Source organism: Rhinolophus sinicus, chromosome 18 (genome assembly GCF_057876585.1).
Source record: "Rhinolophus sinicus isolate RSI-liver-muscle chromosome 18, RSI-T2T, whole genome shotgun sequence".
Taxonomy (NCBI): Eukaryota; Metazoa; Chordata; class Mammalia; order Chiroptera; family Rhinolophidae; genus Rhinolophus; species Rhinolophus sinicus.
In genome coordinates, this window is record NC_142518.1 from 39,689,117 (window position 1) to 39,701,983 (window position 12,867).

The 12,867-nt window shown below is 45.0% G+C and overlaps 1 protein-coding gene and 1 long non-coding RNA gene across 6 annotated transcripts in view; one reads left to right on the plus strand and one right to left on the minus strand.

Annotated features, from left to right (window-relative positions):
• MAGED1 (MAGE family member D1) overlaps positions 1–6,306 on the plus strand; it is a 50,220-nt gene extending 43,914 nt beyond the window's left edge. For 2 of the 5 annotated variants that reach the window (XM_088794734.1, XM_088794733.1), the window contains exons 2-13: positions 194–267; positions 976–1,689; positions 2,371–3,039; positions 3,169–3,232; positions 3,445–3,524; positions 3,693–3,784; positions 3,990–4,069; positions 4,161–4,203; positions 4,461–4,523; positions 5,153–5,267; positions 5,508–5,615; positions 6,097–6,306. In XM_088794734.1, the coding sequence (XP_088650860.1) occupies positions 223–267; positions 976–1,689; positions 2,371–3,039; positions 3,169–3,232; positions 3,445–3,524; positions 3,693–3,784; positions 3,990–4,069; positions 4,161–4,203; positions 4,461–4,523; positions 5,153–5,267; positions 5,508–5,615; positions 6,097–6,135 (2,112 nt within the window). In that variant the 5' untranslated portion in view covers positions 194–222 and the 3' untranslated portion in view covers positions 6,136–6,306. Of the gene's footprint in view, positions 1–160; positions 268–975; positions 1,690–2,370; positions 3,040–3,168; positions 3,233–3,444; positions 3,525–3,692; positions 3,785–3,989; positions 4,070–4,160; positions 4,204–4,460; positions 4,524–5,152; positions 5,268–5,507; positions 5,894–6,096 lie in introns of all 5 variants that reach the window. The other 3 variants (XM_019719319.3, XM_019719318.3, XM_074323385.2) reach the window with 2 other exon arrangements.
• Positions 6,307–7,294: 988 nt separating this feature from the next.
• LOC141569613 (uncharacterized) overlaps positions 7,295–12,867 on the minus strand; it is a 99,348-nt gene continuing 93,775 nt past the window's right edge. The window contains exons 2-3 of the long non-coding RNA XR_012493303.2: positions 7,729–7,827; positions 7,295–7,379 (exon numbers count right to left, since the gene is read on the minus strand). This is a non-coding gene — a long non-coding RNA (uncharacterized LOC141569613). The remainder of the gene's footprint in view (positions 7,380–7,728; positions 7,828–12,867) is intronic.

The following is a 12,867-nucleotide window of genomic DNA, read 5'->3' on the forward strand; positions in this document are numbered from 1 at the left end:
GTCAGTAGCTTCTCGGGATTCAGAACCTCCTTCTGGGCACCCATTCACTTTTCCCATATCGATGCAGCGCGTTCCCCTCACATTCAGCACATCATCCGTCCCCACAATCAAATCTCAACACCCTACCCCCAAATTTGATTCTTCGTATTTGCCTCCCTAGTATAACGCCCGGCTCCTCCCCCACACCCCCTAGGCTCTGCTCTTGCCAGAGGGACAGGAGCCATGGCTCAGAAAATGGACTGTGGTGCGGGCCTCCTCGGCTTCCAGGTGAGATTTCCACTCCTCCCCCATCCCATTTCCCCAGCCGACAGTTCCCCCTGGGCCCCTTTGGCCTCCCAAACGCCTGGATCCGATTTGCCCTCTTCGTGCCTTGACTCTGTCGTCTTTCAAATTCCCAGGGTTTATCGGGGGGGAGGGGCTTCTCTTTCCAGCCATCAGTCCCTGCTCTGAGAAAGAGGAGACCCTGTTAGTAGTCAGGGCAATCTGCCCAGAGAATGCGGGTTGGATAAGGAACCATTTCTCCCCCCATAGTCCTGAGGATTGTAGAGCAGTCGGCCGCTCCCTCCCCCAACCTCCCGCCTCCACCCTCCCGCTCTCCTGCATTCCCCACTCCCTGCGACCCCCCCCCCCCTTATTCTCCTCAACTCCTCGCGGGGGCACCCTCGCACCGCCCAGATCCAGCGCTCCTACCGCGCACTGCTCTGCTCTAACCTCACTCCTTGATCACCTTGCTGTTGAACTTCACCCCCACTCCTCTTTCCACCCCACCCTGCTTTTAGCTCCTGGCTGCTCATCCCCTACCTGACGTTTTCTTACCACTGTGCCTCCCATTGTCCCTAGCCTGTGGTCTAGATTTCTGCCTCAGCCTGCATTTTGCTCCAACCACCCACTTGCACCTCCCTTGTGCTGCTCCCCCTACCCCTTCGTTCTCGCTTCGGAGGCCCAGAGATTTAATTTTCCCCCCTGTATTTGCAGGCTGAGGCCTCCGTAGAAGACAGCACCTTGCTTATGCAGACTCTGATGGAGGCCATCCAGATCTCGGAGGCTCCACCTACCAGCCAGGCCCCAGCAGCTGCCTGCGGGCCGAATTCTAGCCCCCAGAGTTCACAGCCCCCAGCAGCCAGTGAGATGGCTGATAATCAGGTTTCAGCAGCTGCAGCTAAGCCTAAAACGACCTTTAAGGCCCAGAATGCCACCACAAAAGGCCCAAATGGTGCCTATGATTTCTCTCAGGCTCTTACTGCCAAGGAGACACCGCCTAAGGCAGCCTTTATGCCCCAGAATGCCACCCCAAAGGGCCCAAATGCTGCCTATGATTTTTCCCAGGCAGCAACCACCAGTGAGTTAACTGCCAACAAGTCCGAGATGGCCTTTAAGGCCCAAAATACCACTACTAAGGTGGGCCCAAATGCCACTTACAATTTTTCTCAGTCTCTCAATGCCAGTGAGATGGTGAACACTCAGTCTAAGACAGCCTTCAAGGCTTGGAATGAAACCACTAAGTCCCCAACAGCTGATACCCAAACCCAGAATGTTAACCAGGCCAAGATTGCCGCTTCCCAGGCTGACATAGAGGCGGACCCAGGTATCTCTGAATCTGATGGTGCAGCTGCACGGACATCAGCAGATGGTTCCCCGGCTCAGAATCTGGAGTCCAGGACTATAATTCGGGGCAAGAGGACCCGCAAGGTGAGATCCATGCTAGCTCCACTTTGCTTTGGGCTCTTTCCTTTCTTCTCTGAGATTGTTACTTGTTCTAAAAACTAAATATAGAGATATCTATGTCTATATTTATGTCTATATCTGCCTGTATTCAGCTACATAGATTATAGGGGATGGTAAGGTAAATGTGATAAATCCTGCCCTCTGAATGTCCACAGACTGATGGGGAGATGAGACATAATATATACAACCCGTATGTAATTCAGTTTATATTTTGATAGCAGCCATGATGTGTTAGGTCTTGAGCTAGGCACATTTACACAGGTTATCTCACTTATTAAATCTTCACGGTACTTCATACCAGTTAGGAATCATAGTCTCAGTTTTACAGAGAAGGAAACTAAGTAAGTCTCAGAGAGGTGAAGTGACTTGAGTGATTTGTCCAGGGTGGTACAAGCAGAGCCACTGATGGACATAGGAAGAGGAGCAGCTTCAGGCCCCACCCTTGGGTTGCTCCTGGCCTGGTTCAGAGATGAAACTCCTGCCTGGAAGACAGTGAAAGACAAGCCCAGGACTCAGGGTGACCATTGGCTAGTGGGTCAGGCTGTCACTACAGGTGAGGGTTTTAGGGGGCCTTCCTGGAATAGATAGGGTGAAGACACAGAAACAACTGGTGACGCTGGATCTTCCTTCTCTTTGATAATGCAGATTAATAACTTGAGTGTGGAAGAGAACAGCAGTGGGGATCAGAGGCGGGCCCCACTGGCTGCAGGGACCTGGCGGTCTGCACCAGTTCCAGTTACCACTCAGAACCCACCTGGCGCACCTCCCAATGTGCTCTGGCAGACCCCATTGGCCTGGCAGAACCCATCAGGCTGGCAAAACCAGCCAGCCAGGCAGACACCACCAGCACGTCAGAGCCCCCCAGCTAGGCAGACCCCACCAGCCTGGCAGAACCCAGTTGCTTGGCAGAACCCAGTGATCTGGCCGAACCCAGTGATCTGGCAGAACCCAGTGATCTGGCCAAATCCCATTGTCTGGCCTGGTCCAGTTGTATGGCCAAACCCACTGGCCTGGCAGAATCCACCTGGATGGCAGACCCCACCTGGATGGCAGACCCCATCAGGCTGGCAGGGTCCTCCAGATTGGCAAGGCCCTCCCGACTGGCCACTACCACCCGACTGGCCACTGCCACCTGATTGGCCACTTCCCACCGACTGGCCACTACCACCTGACTGGATCCCCACCGATTGGCCAGTTCCACCTGATTGGCAGAACTTACGACCCTCACCAAATCTGCGCCCCTCTCCCAACTCGCGTGCCTCACAGAACCTGGGTGCCTCACAGCCCCGAGACGTGGCCCTTCTTCAGGAAAGAGTAAGCACTATAACCCTGCAGTCACTTCTCCCCTCTCTTGCTCTTTTCTTTGTTATCCTTTCATCTATAACTCAACCAAGTTTTCTGTAAATATCTTATAACTTTAAAGATCTCTTTTTCCCCTCCCAGGCGAACAAGTTGGTCAAGTACCTAATGCTTAAAGATTACACAAAGGTGCCCATCAAGCGCTCAGGTAGGCATCCAGTGCCCTCTCCCATGGCTCCGCCCTTACCCTCACCCCATGTTCTGTGGACATCCCTTTGCTAATATGTACCCTCCCTTCAATTCCCTCCTTCCATGGCTGATTCTTCCTTTTTCACCCTTGAGGACCCTGACTGTGCTCTCCTCAGTGGGGCTGGCAAAGGGCCCCTGCTCAGCCAAGGTGCTCCCTTCTCTCTCCTACAGAAATGCTGAGGGATATCATCCGTGAATACACTGATGTTTATCCAGAAATTATTGAACGTGCATGCTTTGTCCTGGAGAAGGTGAGAAGGCAGCCCTAAAGGACAAGAATGATGGGAAATATCTTGATTTCAAATATTCATGGGATTCCTATTGGGAGTTTAGGGCAAATCTCACAGGAAGGTGAGCGACTGAGTATGGGTAACTTATGCTAGATTTTATAATTTCATAGTGTCTTCCTTTCCCTGTAGAAATTTGGGATTCAGCTGAAGGAAATTGACAAGGAAGAACATCTATATATTCTCATCAGTACTCCTGAGTCCCTGGCCGGCATACTGGGAACGTAAGATGGGAAAGGAGGTGGAACATAGCCTTTCTCAGTAGTGCTTTTTTCAAGGAGTAGGTCAGGGTCCGAGATTCAGGGTCACAGCAGAGCTGGGGTAGAATTATCCCCTAGCCGAGGAATACTGGGAAAGCTATATGGGTAAGCTGCCTGGGGTGTCTTGTGAAAATGTCTGCTGAAAGCATATTGTTTTTGTACTATTTAGGACCAAAGACACACCCAAGCTGGGTCTCCTCTTAGTGATTCTGGGCATCATCTTCATGAATGGCAACCGTGCCAGTGAAGGTGAGTGGCTGGACCTGCAGCTGGGGGTTGGCTACTGCCTGATTTCCATGCTCATTTTCCGTCCCTTGTCTCCCCTTGCCTCCCATTGCAGCTGTCCTCTGGGAGGCACTACGCAAGATGGGACTGCGTCCTGGGTATGACTGGGCTCTCTCATCTCTTGCCTATTTACACCATCCTCTGACAACAGAGGATGGTCCCAGGATTGAATCAGCCTGGTGGTCTAGGGGATTTGGGGAGGTATAGTCCCCAAGAATGTGACCTGGGAGGATGGGGAAATAGTCCTGAATTCTTTGCCTTTTCTCTCATCTCTGATCTCTGTGCTGGAAAGCTCTTTTTTCTTCTTTGGGCAATGTCATAGTCTCTGATTATGGGTTCCTTTTTTTACTATCAGGGTGAGACATCCCCTCCTTGGAGATCTGAGGAAACTTCTCACTTATGAGTTTGTAAAACAGAAGTAAGTGATGCCTAAGGGAATTTGTCTGGTCCTCTTGAGTTCTGTGTGCTGATCAGCCTCAGAAAGTCCTTTCCATGCTCATTTCTTACACTAACTATACACACACACACACACACAGAGAGAGAGAGAGAGAGAGAGAGAGAGAGAGAAACACATGTGCACTCAGAGTATTTATTGAGTATACTTCTTGTGGTTGAATTTTTCTACAGTACAGTTATCTTGCAAGTGAAGCTTGTCCACCATCCCCACAGTAGACATCTCTAAGACTGGGCCTGATTGAGGCTTTTGTACTGGAGTGTAATCATTGTCGTGGGCCTATCTGTGGTTCACTGACAAGACTGCAAGAACCTGGAGCTAGAGTTTTGACATAGGGGGTGAAATTAAGTGTTGTCCTTTCTATGACCCTATGCAAGCCTCCCCTGCAGCTCTAGGTGACTGCTTAGTCTACAAACACTGATGCAGGAATTCAAAGGCCTGATTATTAGAGGATAAATACTCTGTTTGTGTTCAAGAATGAGGCTGGGGGCACTTGCTACCTGAGATCTGGGATTTAAAGTCTAGGGTTATGATGCATTAATGGACTACCATTCTACCTTGATATAAACAAAGATCTTTTTGCTCTTTTTAAGGTACCTGGACTATAGGCGAGTGCCCAACAGCAACCCTCCTGAGTATGAGTTCCTCTGGGGCCTCCGTTCCTACCATGAGACTAGCAAGATGAAAGTGCTGAGATTTATTGCAGAGGTAATAGAGGAAATTCTCCAGACTTGATAGGTCAAGGGGTGAGGTGTGACTGGCTGGGAATGGTCCAGAGCAGGAATGAAATCTAAGGTATTGCACATGGTAGGTGCTGCATTACTAGTGGTATTTGTTGTTATTAAGCAAACAGTAGCACGAAGTAGGGCATAAATATATAGTAGGTGCTTCATAAATATTAACTAATACTATTATGGGTTTTGTTTTATTTTCTATTCCTCATCTTAGGTTCAGAAGAGAGACCCTCGCGACTGGACTGCACAGTTCATGGAGGCCGCAGATGAGGCCTTGGATGCGCTGGATGCTGCTGCAGCTGAGGCCGAGGCCCGGGCTGAGGCGAGAACCCGCATGGGGATTGGAGATGAGGCCGTATCTGGGCCCTGGAGCTGGGATGACATTGAGTTTGAGCTGCTGACCTGGGATGAGGAAGGAGATTTTGGAGATCCTTGGTCCAGAATCCCATTTACCTTCTGGGCCAGATACCACCAGAATGCCCGCTCCAGATTTCCTCAGACCTTTGCCGGCCCCATTATTGGCCCTGGTGGTACAGCCACTGCCAACTTTGCTGCCAACTTTGGTGCCATTGGTTTCTTCTGGGTTGAGTGAGATGTTGGGTAGGTATATCACTTTGGATTGGGCAGCTACAGTCATTGGGAGATGTAGGGACTATAGGAATGTTTTTATGTTCACAAGCTGGGAATCATAGGAAACCCATGGCGGGGAGATAAGAGAAGTATGGGGAAGCACTGTTTCGTATTTATATTTCTTATTATTTGACATACATCATTGATTTTAAATTTTTTTCTTATGTTTACAGATATTGCTAATCAGTTCCAATAGTCTTTCCCCTGAGTGAGGCTGAAACCTCAGATTCCTTCTAAACACAGCTATCTAGAGAGCCACAACCTGTTGACATGCAAGTGGCATGCAAGATAAATTTATTTGCTGTTCCTTGTCTATTGCTTTTTTCCCCTTGTGTGCTGTCAAGTTTTGTTATCAGAAATAAACATTGAAACTGCAAAATGAATTAGACGTGCTCCCATTGTTTTCTTAAGTTTGAGGAGAGATCAACATGTTTATATGGGAGAGATGGGGGCCTCAGTTCTAGCCTGAGGGGTGTATCAGCTTTCAATGGGTGGAAATGTGAGTAGATTGGCTAATGAGAAACAAGGAAGGAATTGATGAACATGAGTGTTAATGAGGTCCAAGAACTAATATGGTTTATTTAATAAATATCACTTAAGTGATTCATATGTGAAAGATATGCTGTTAAGTGTCCTAGAGTGACACTAAAAGCGATGACATAATGAAAAAGGGTGTAGATGGTCAGACAATTGCATTTAAGGAGACAGGAGGTAAGATTCCAGGTAAGGAGAAGGTCTAGAGAATGGATGGTTGAAGGGGAGAGAAGATAACTGTTCCTGGATATGATGTTCCTGGGACTCCAGGGTGTGGGTTGTATTTGTATTATCCATGTGGAAAGTGAAATAACTCCAGAACCGGGGCAGGAGTAGAAGCAGACAACACTATAAGCCAGGTACCAAAGTCTCCAGTATGAGAAGGAAGATCTTATACCTCTCTAGCCACATTGCCCATAAAGGGACTGGCTCACAGGCCACGCCCCTTCTCAGCTCTGGAAATGCTGCCCAGGAGCCTCTTACTCTAGAAAAACCTCACAATCCCCACCACCATAGGACCAGGGCTGCAACTCAGACAAGGTCTTATGGACAGTGAAGGCCTCACAATGATCCCTTCTCCCCTTCTGTGGGAAAAAGAGGAAACTTGCTTACAGAGCAAGAATTGAGAAAGTAATACAAAGCTCCGTGCAGAGCTAGACAGCCTTTTAGCTGTGACTGTAAACAGGCTTGAGATGCTGAGATCTTTGTTGGAAACGGCTTTCTTGCTGAGAATGAAATTAGACCTAGGCCATAACTTCCTCAGAGGCATGGTGGTACCTAAGCCTGTACGTAAGGGCGGAAGTGGGAGTTCCTGGGGTAGAAGAAAGCAAAAGCAAAGGCAATTTAGCCTTCTGGGAAGGACTCAGTAGTGGGCAGGGACGGTGTCCAGGAGTTCCTCAGGTTCTCGGGTGATGTCCACATTCTGAGAGGAGATAGCCCAGGGTTAATATAAAGAAGACAGCAGTGTGGAGCCCCAGCCCCTTCCCTGTCTGTTGTCCTCACTGCCAGGCTCCCCTCCTTCAGCCAGGCCTGGATCCTGACCTTTTCTCAGACAAGCCTGGGGGAATCTCAGCCAGAGGCCTTTTGGCAGGGGTTGCTCTAGCCCCACGTCTCTTGTGGTGCCTCCAACACTGTGGTTCCAGTATTCCTGGGTGCTGGTTATTCTACGTGATGGTGTGAAACACCCAAGGTCTGAGACACTGGTGTGGCTTTTCTGTGGAGACAGGTGCTTTCGCCATGTGCCTGCTTAGGCCATGGAGTCCCTCACCTACCTCAGGCTTCTCCCGGTGTGTGTTCACGGCCTCCACGTTCAGGTAGATGGACTCCACTTTGCAGCCTCAAAAAGAACAACCCGTCCATCCATAAACCCCCTAGGAAAGCACAGGTCTTCCCTAAGATGTCATTCCCTTCCCCACCCATCACCACCCACATCCCCAGCGCCACGCTGTGTGCAGTTGTCACTGCCCTGTACTGAGGGGAATTTAGACCAGCTCTGATATGTGTGGAGGAAAACAGGCCTAAGAAGCAGCCAATGGGATGACCTCCCAGCTCTTCCTCTAATAGTCTCAGCATTCTCTGAGCCTCAGTTGTTCAACTGTCAATGGGAAGGAGATAAAAGGAGATGATCTCTGTGTCCTCCCTCAACTCTTGTGGACAGCAATCTAATCTATATAATAATGATGGAGCTCTGCAGATCCTCAGAGCTGTGTCAGATGGTGAAATGCTGGAAGAGTCCTGGGCCACTGCCTTGGGGCCATCAGTCCCAGGTAAAGTTTATTTAGAGGACAATGGTTATGGGTGTGGAAGGTCGCAAGGGAGTTCTGGGGAGCCTGAAGAAGGAGGGGGATGGTATCACTGGGGCCTGGGGCTGGCAGAGGAAGCCCAATGCCTGTGAAAACTCCCTTAGTTCCATCCCTGTGGATGGCACTCGACTCCGTGCTTCAGTACACCATCCGCCATGTTCACACCCCAGAAGAGATTTGGTCTGATTTTGATTATTATACTGTTTCCTGTAAGAAAATGTCTTTGTTACTTAATTTCAAAATATTTTATTTTAAAATTTTATTATTTTTTATTTTTCAACATTAACAGTGTGAGAAAGAAGGAAGTTTTGCTCTCAAAGCCCCATTAACTTTTATTTGTTTTCTGTCTTTAACTTAATTTTTGTATTAAAGTATAGTTGACATATAATACTATATTAGTTCCAGTGTACAACATAGTGATAGTGATTCGATATTTATGTTCTTTATGATGTGATTGCCACACTAATTCTAGTAACCATGTCACCATGCGAAGTTATTATTATATAGTCATTACAATATTATTGACAATTTTCCCTATGCTGTACAATACATCCCCATGACTTACTGTTTTTATAACTGGAGATTTGTACCTCTTATTCCCCTTCACCTTTTTCACCCACCCTCCAACCCCCTCCCCTCTGGCAACCATCATTTTGTTCTCTGTATCTACGAGTTTGTTTCTGTTTTGTTTTTTTAGATTCTACATATAGTGAAATCATACAGAACTTGTCTTTCTGCCTGACTTATTTCATTTAACATAATACACTCTAGGTCCATCCATGTTGTGCTCTCAAATTATTTTAAAAATTGTGTGTGGGAGGGGCTAGAAAGAAACAGGGAGGATAGAACAAATATAGTAAAATGTTAACGTTGGAGAATCGAGGTTAAGCATATACAGGAATTCTTTTTACTATTGAAACTTTTTTGTAAGTCTTAAATAAGAATAAAAAGTAAAAAATAAAAATGATTTTTATTCAGATATTCACTAAAGTTCACTGACCCAATATCTACACACACTTGTTAGCATTGCAGCCTTTGGAAAAGGACACTCTGTAACATAATACAGTTATTCTTCATACAAATGAAAGTACATTCACTCTTCTCCAAAGAGAAAAATCTTAGTCTCATAACTTGTTGCATTCAGATCCAAGTCCAGGGATAATGGTTCATCCTAATTAACGGAATTTTGAATGAGGACATTTGGGGAAATAGACACAAAACATATTTAGGGATATTGTATATGGACTTCTTGAGATTGGTCAGGAGCATAAGACTACTAGTATTAGATATGAATGCTCACCAATAGGCTCTCAGTAATCAAGTGGCAATATGACCCACTCAGTGGAGGTCAATAAGCTTCTTTTCTCAGCGACTCCTGTGCTTGCTCAGTAGGCACCTATATAAAGTGGCCATGGTGGCATGAACAGAGGCTATGCATGGCCTCAGCAGCATGGTTTCCCTTCGCAAAGGCTGATGTGACCACCCCCACTGCTGAATGCCCAATTTCCCAGCACTATACTGAGTTCCTGATACATACCAATCTCAAGGGGACCAACCAAGAATCTGGAGGACAGTTAATTAATTTGGACCCATTATATCATGGAGGAGTTAGTTGGTTTTATGATTTTTCTGGCATAAATGTGTATTCTAGACATGGATTTGCCTTCCCTGACTGTAGTACTTCTGTCAGCACCATCATCTGTAATCTTACAGAATGCCTCATTCACAGTTGTAAAATTCTATGCAGCATCACTTCTCATCAAGGGACTTGTTTTTAAACTAAAACAGTGTGGTGACTGGCTTATGCCCATGGAATTCGCTGGTTTTATCATGCACTCCATCACTCAGAAAAGAAAAGTCCTTATGCAATGGAAAAAATGACTGTACAGAAGACAGCTATGACACCAGTTCACAGACAACACGTGTTTCAGAGGTGCTGTCTTACAATATATGGTATATGTTCTGAACTAATAACCAATATACATGATGGCATCTAGTCAACAACCAGAATTCCTAGGCCTAAGAACAAAAGGATGGAAGTTAGAGTTATCCCTAAAGACTTATTCACAAAATGGTTGTTTCTGATCCCTGCAAATCTGGGCTATACTGGTTTAAAAATTTTAGTACCCCAAAAAGTATGTTTCTCTCAGGTTACTCAACAATGATTCTGCTGATTTGAGATAGCTACCTGGCGATTTTGCAACCTTAATACCAATGGGAAAATAGGCACAAATGGGGCTTTTGTGCTGGTTAAATGAGTTCAATTTTCAAGGGGAAGTAGGGTTGCTGCTACATAATGGGGGCAGAAAGGAGTGTGTCTGTAGACGTGAACATCTTCTAGGTGACTTATCGTATCCCAGAGTGGTTAAAATTATGAGATAACTACAGCAACCTCATACAGGCAAGACTACTAATCACTCAGCTCCACATAAATAAATGTTTGGATCATTCCTATCGGTGAAGAACCCATCTAATGGATATACTGACTGGATGAAAGGAAACATGACATGAAGAGTAAGAAAAGAAAGTTTATATCTAGTTGGACCTTGTTAACAGTTTTAGAAATGTAGAATTCAGTAGTTATCAATATTTTAATCTTTGCAACCATATGCATATATTTATATATTTTATTTTATTTACTTATTTTTTAAATTTTTTTTAAATTTATTGGGGTGACAATTGTTAGTAAAATTACATAGATTTCAGGTGTACAATTCCGTATTACATCATCTATAAATCCCATTGTGTGTTCACCACCCAGAGTCAGTTCTGCTTCCATCACCATATATTTGATCCCCCTTACAATCATCTCTCACCCCACACTCCCCTTACCCTCTGGTAACCACTAAACTATTGTCTGTGTCTATGAGTTTCTGTTTCTCATTTGTTTGTCTTGTTCTTTTGTTGTTTTTGGTTTATATACCACAAATCAGTGAAATCACATGGTTCTCTGCTTTTTCTGTCTGACTTATTTCTCTCAGCATTACACTATTAAGACCCATCCATGTTGTCACAAATGTTCCTATATCATCTTTTCTTACCGCCGAATAGTATTCCATTGTGTATATATACCACAACTTCTTCATCCATTCATCTATCGAAGGACATTGTGGTTGTTTCCATGTCTTGGCCACCGTAAACAAAGCTGCAATGAACATTGGGCACACGTGTCTTTATCTATATATGTTTTCAGATTTTTGGGGTAGATACCCAGGAGAGGGATTGCTGGGTCATATGGCAATTCTATTCGAAATTTTTTGAGGAACCTCCACACTGCCTTCCATAATGGCTGCACCAGTCTGCATTCCCACCAACAGTGTATTGAGGGTTCCTTTATCTCCACAGCCTCTCCAACACTTGTTACTATTTGTCTTGTTGATGACAGCCATTCTGACTGGGGTGAGGTGATATCTCATTGTGGTTTTGATTTGCATTTCTCTAATGATTAGTGATGTTGAGCATTTTTTGATATGTCTATTTGCCATTTGTATGTCCTCTTTGGAGAAATGTCTCTTCAAGTCCTCTGCCCATTTTTCAATTCGGTTGTTTGGTTTTTTTGTTGTTGAGTTGCATGAGTTCCTTGTATATTCTGGATTAGCCCCTTATCGGAGGCCCTGTTTGCAAAAATCTTCTCCCATTCAGTTGGTGGCCTCTTTGTTTGGTCAATGGTTTCTTTTGCTGTGCAGAAGCTTTTAAGTTTCATATAGTCCCATTCATTTATTTTAGCTTTTACTTCCATTGCCTTTGGAGTCAAATTCATAAAACGCTCTTTGAATCCAAGGTCCATAAGTTTAGTACCTATGTTTTCTTCTATGCAGTTTATTGTGTCAGGTCTTATGCTTAAGTTTTTGATCCATTTTGAATTAACTTTGGTACATGGCGACAAATAGCAGTCCAGTTTCATTCTTTTGCACGTGGCTATCCAATTCTCCCAGCACCATCTATTGAAGAGGCTGTCTTTCCTCCATTGTATTTTTTTTTTAGCTTCTTTGTCAAAAATTATCTGTCCATATTTATGTGGTTTTATTTCTGGGTTCTCAATTCTATTCCATTGGTCTATGAGTCTGTTTTTCTGCCAATACCATGCTGTTTGGATTATTGTAGCCCTGTAGTACAAGCCAAAGTCAGGAAGTGTGATACCTCCATTATTGTTCTTTTTTCTTAAGATTGCTTTGGCTATTCGGGGTCTTTTGTGGTTCCAAACAAATCTGATGATTTTTTGTTCTATTTCTTTAAAATATGCCATTGGGATTTTGTGGGTGATTGTATTGAATCTGTATATTGCTTTGGGTAATATGGCCATTTTAACTATGTTCATTCTTCCAATCCATGAGCACGGACTATCTTTCCATTTCTTTGTGTCTTCTTCAATTTCTTTCAAAAATGTCTTATAGTTTTCAGCATATAGGTCTTTCACGTCCTTGGTTAAGTTTATTCCTAGGTATTTTATTCTCTTTGCTGCAATTGCAAAAGGAATTGTTTTTTGTATTTCTTTATCTGAGATTTCATTGTTAGTATATAGGAAGGCAATGGACTTTTGTGCGTTGATTTTGTAGCCAGCAACTTTACTGTATTCGTTGATTGTTTCTAAAAACTTTTTGGTGAAGT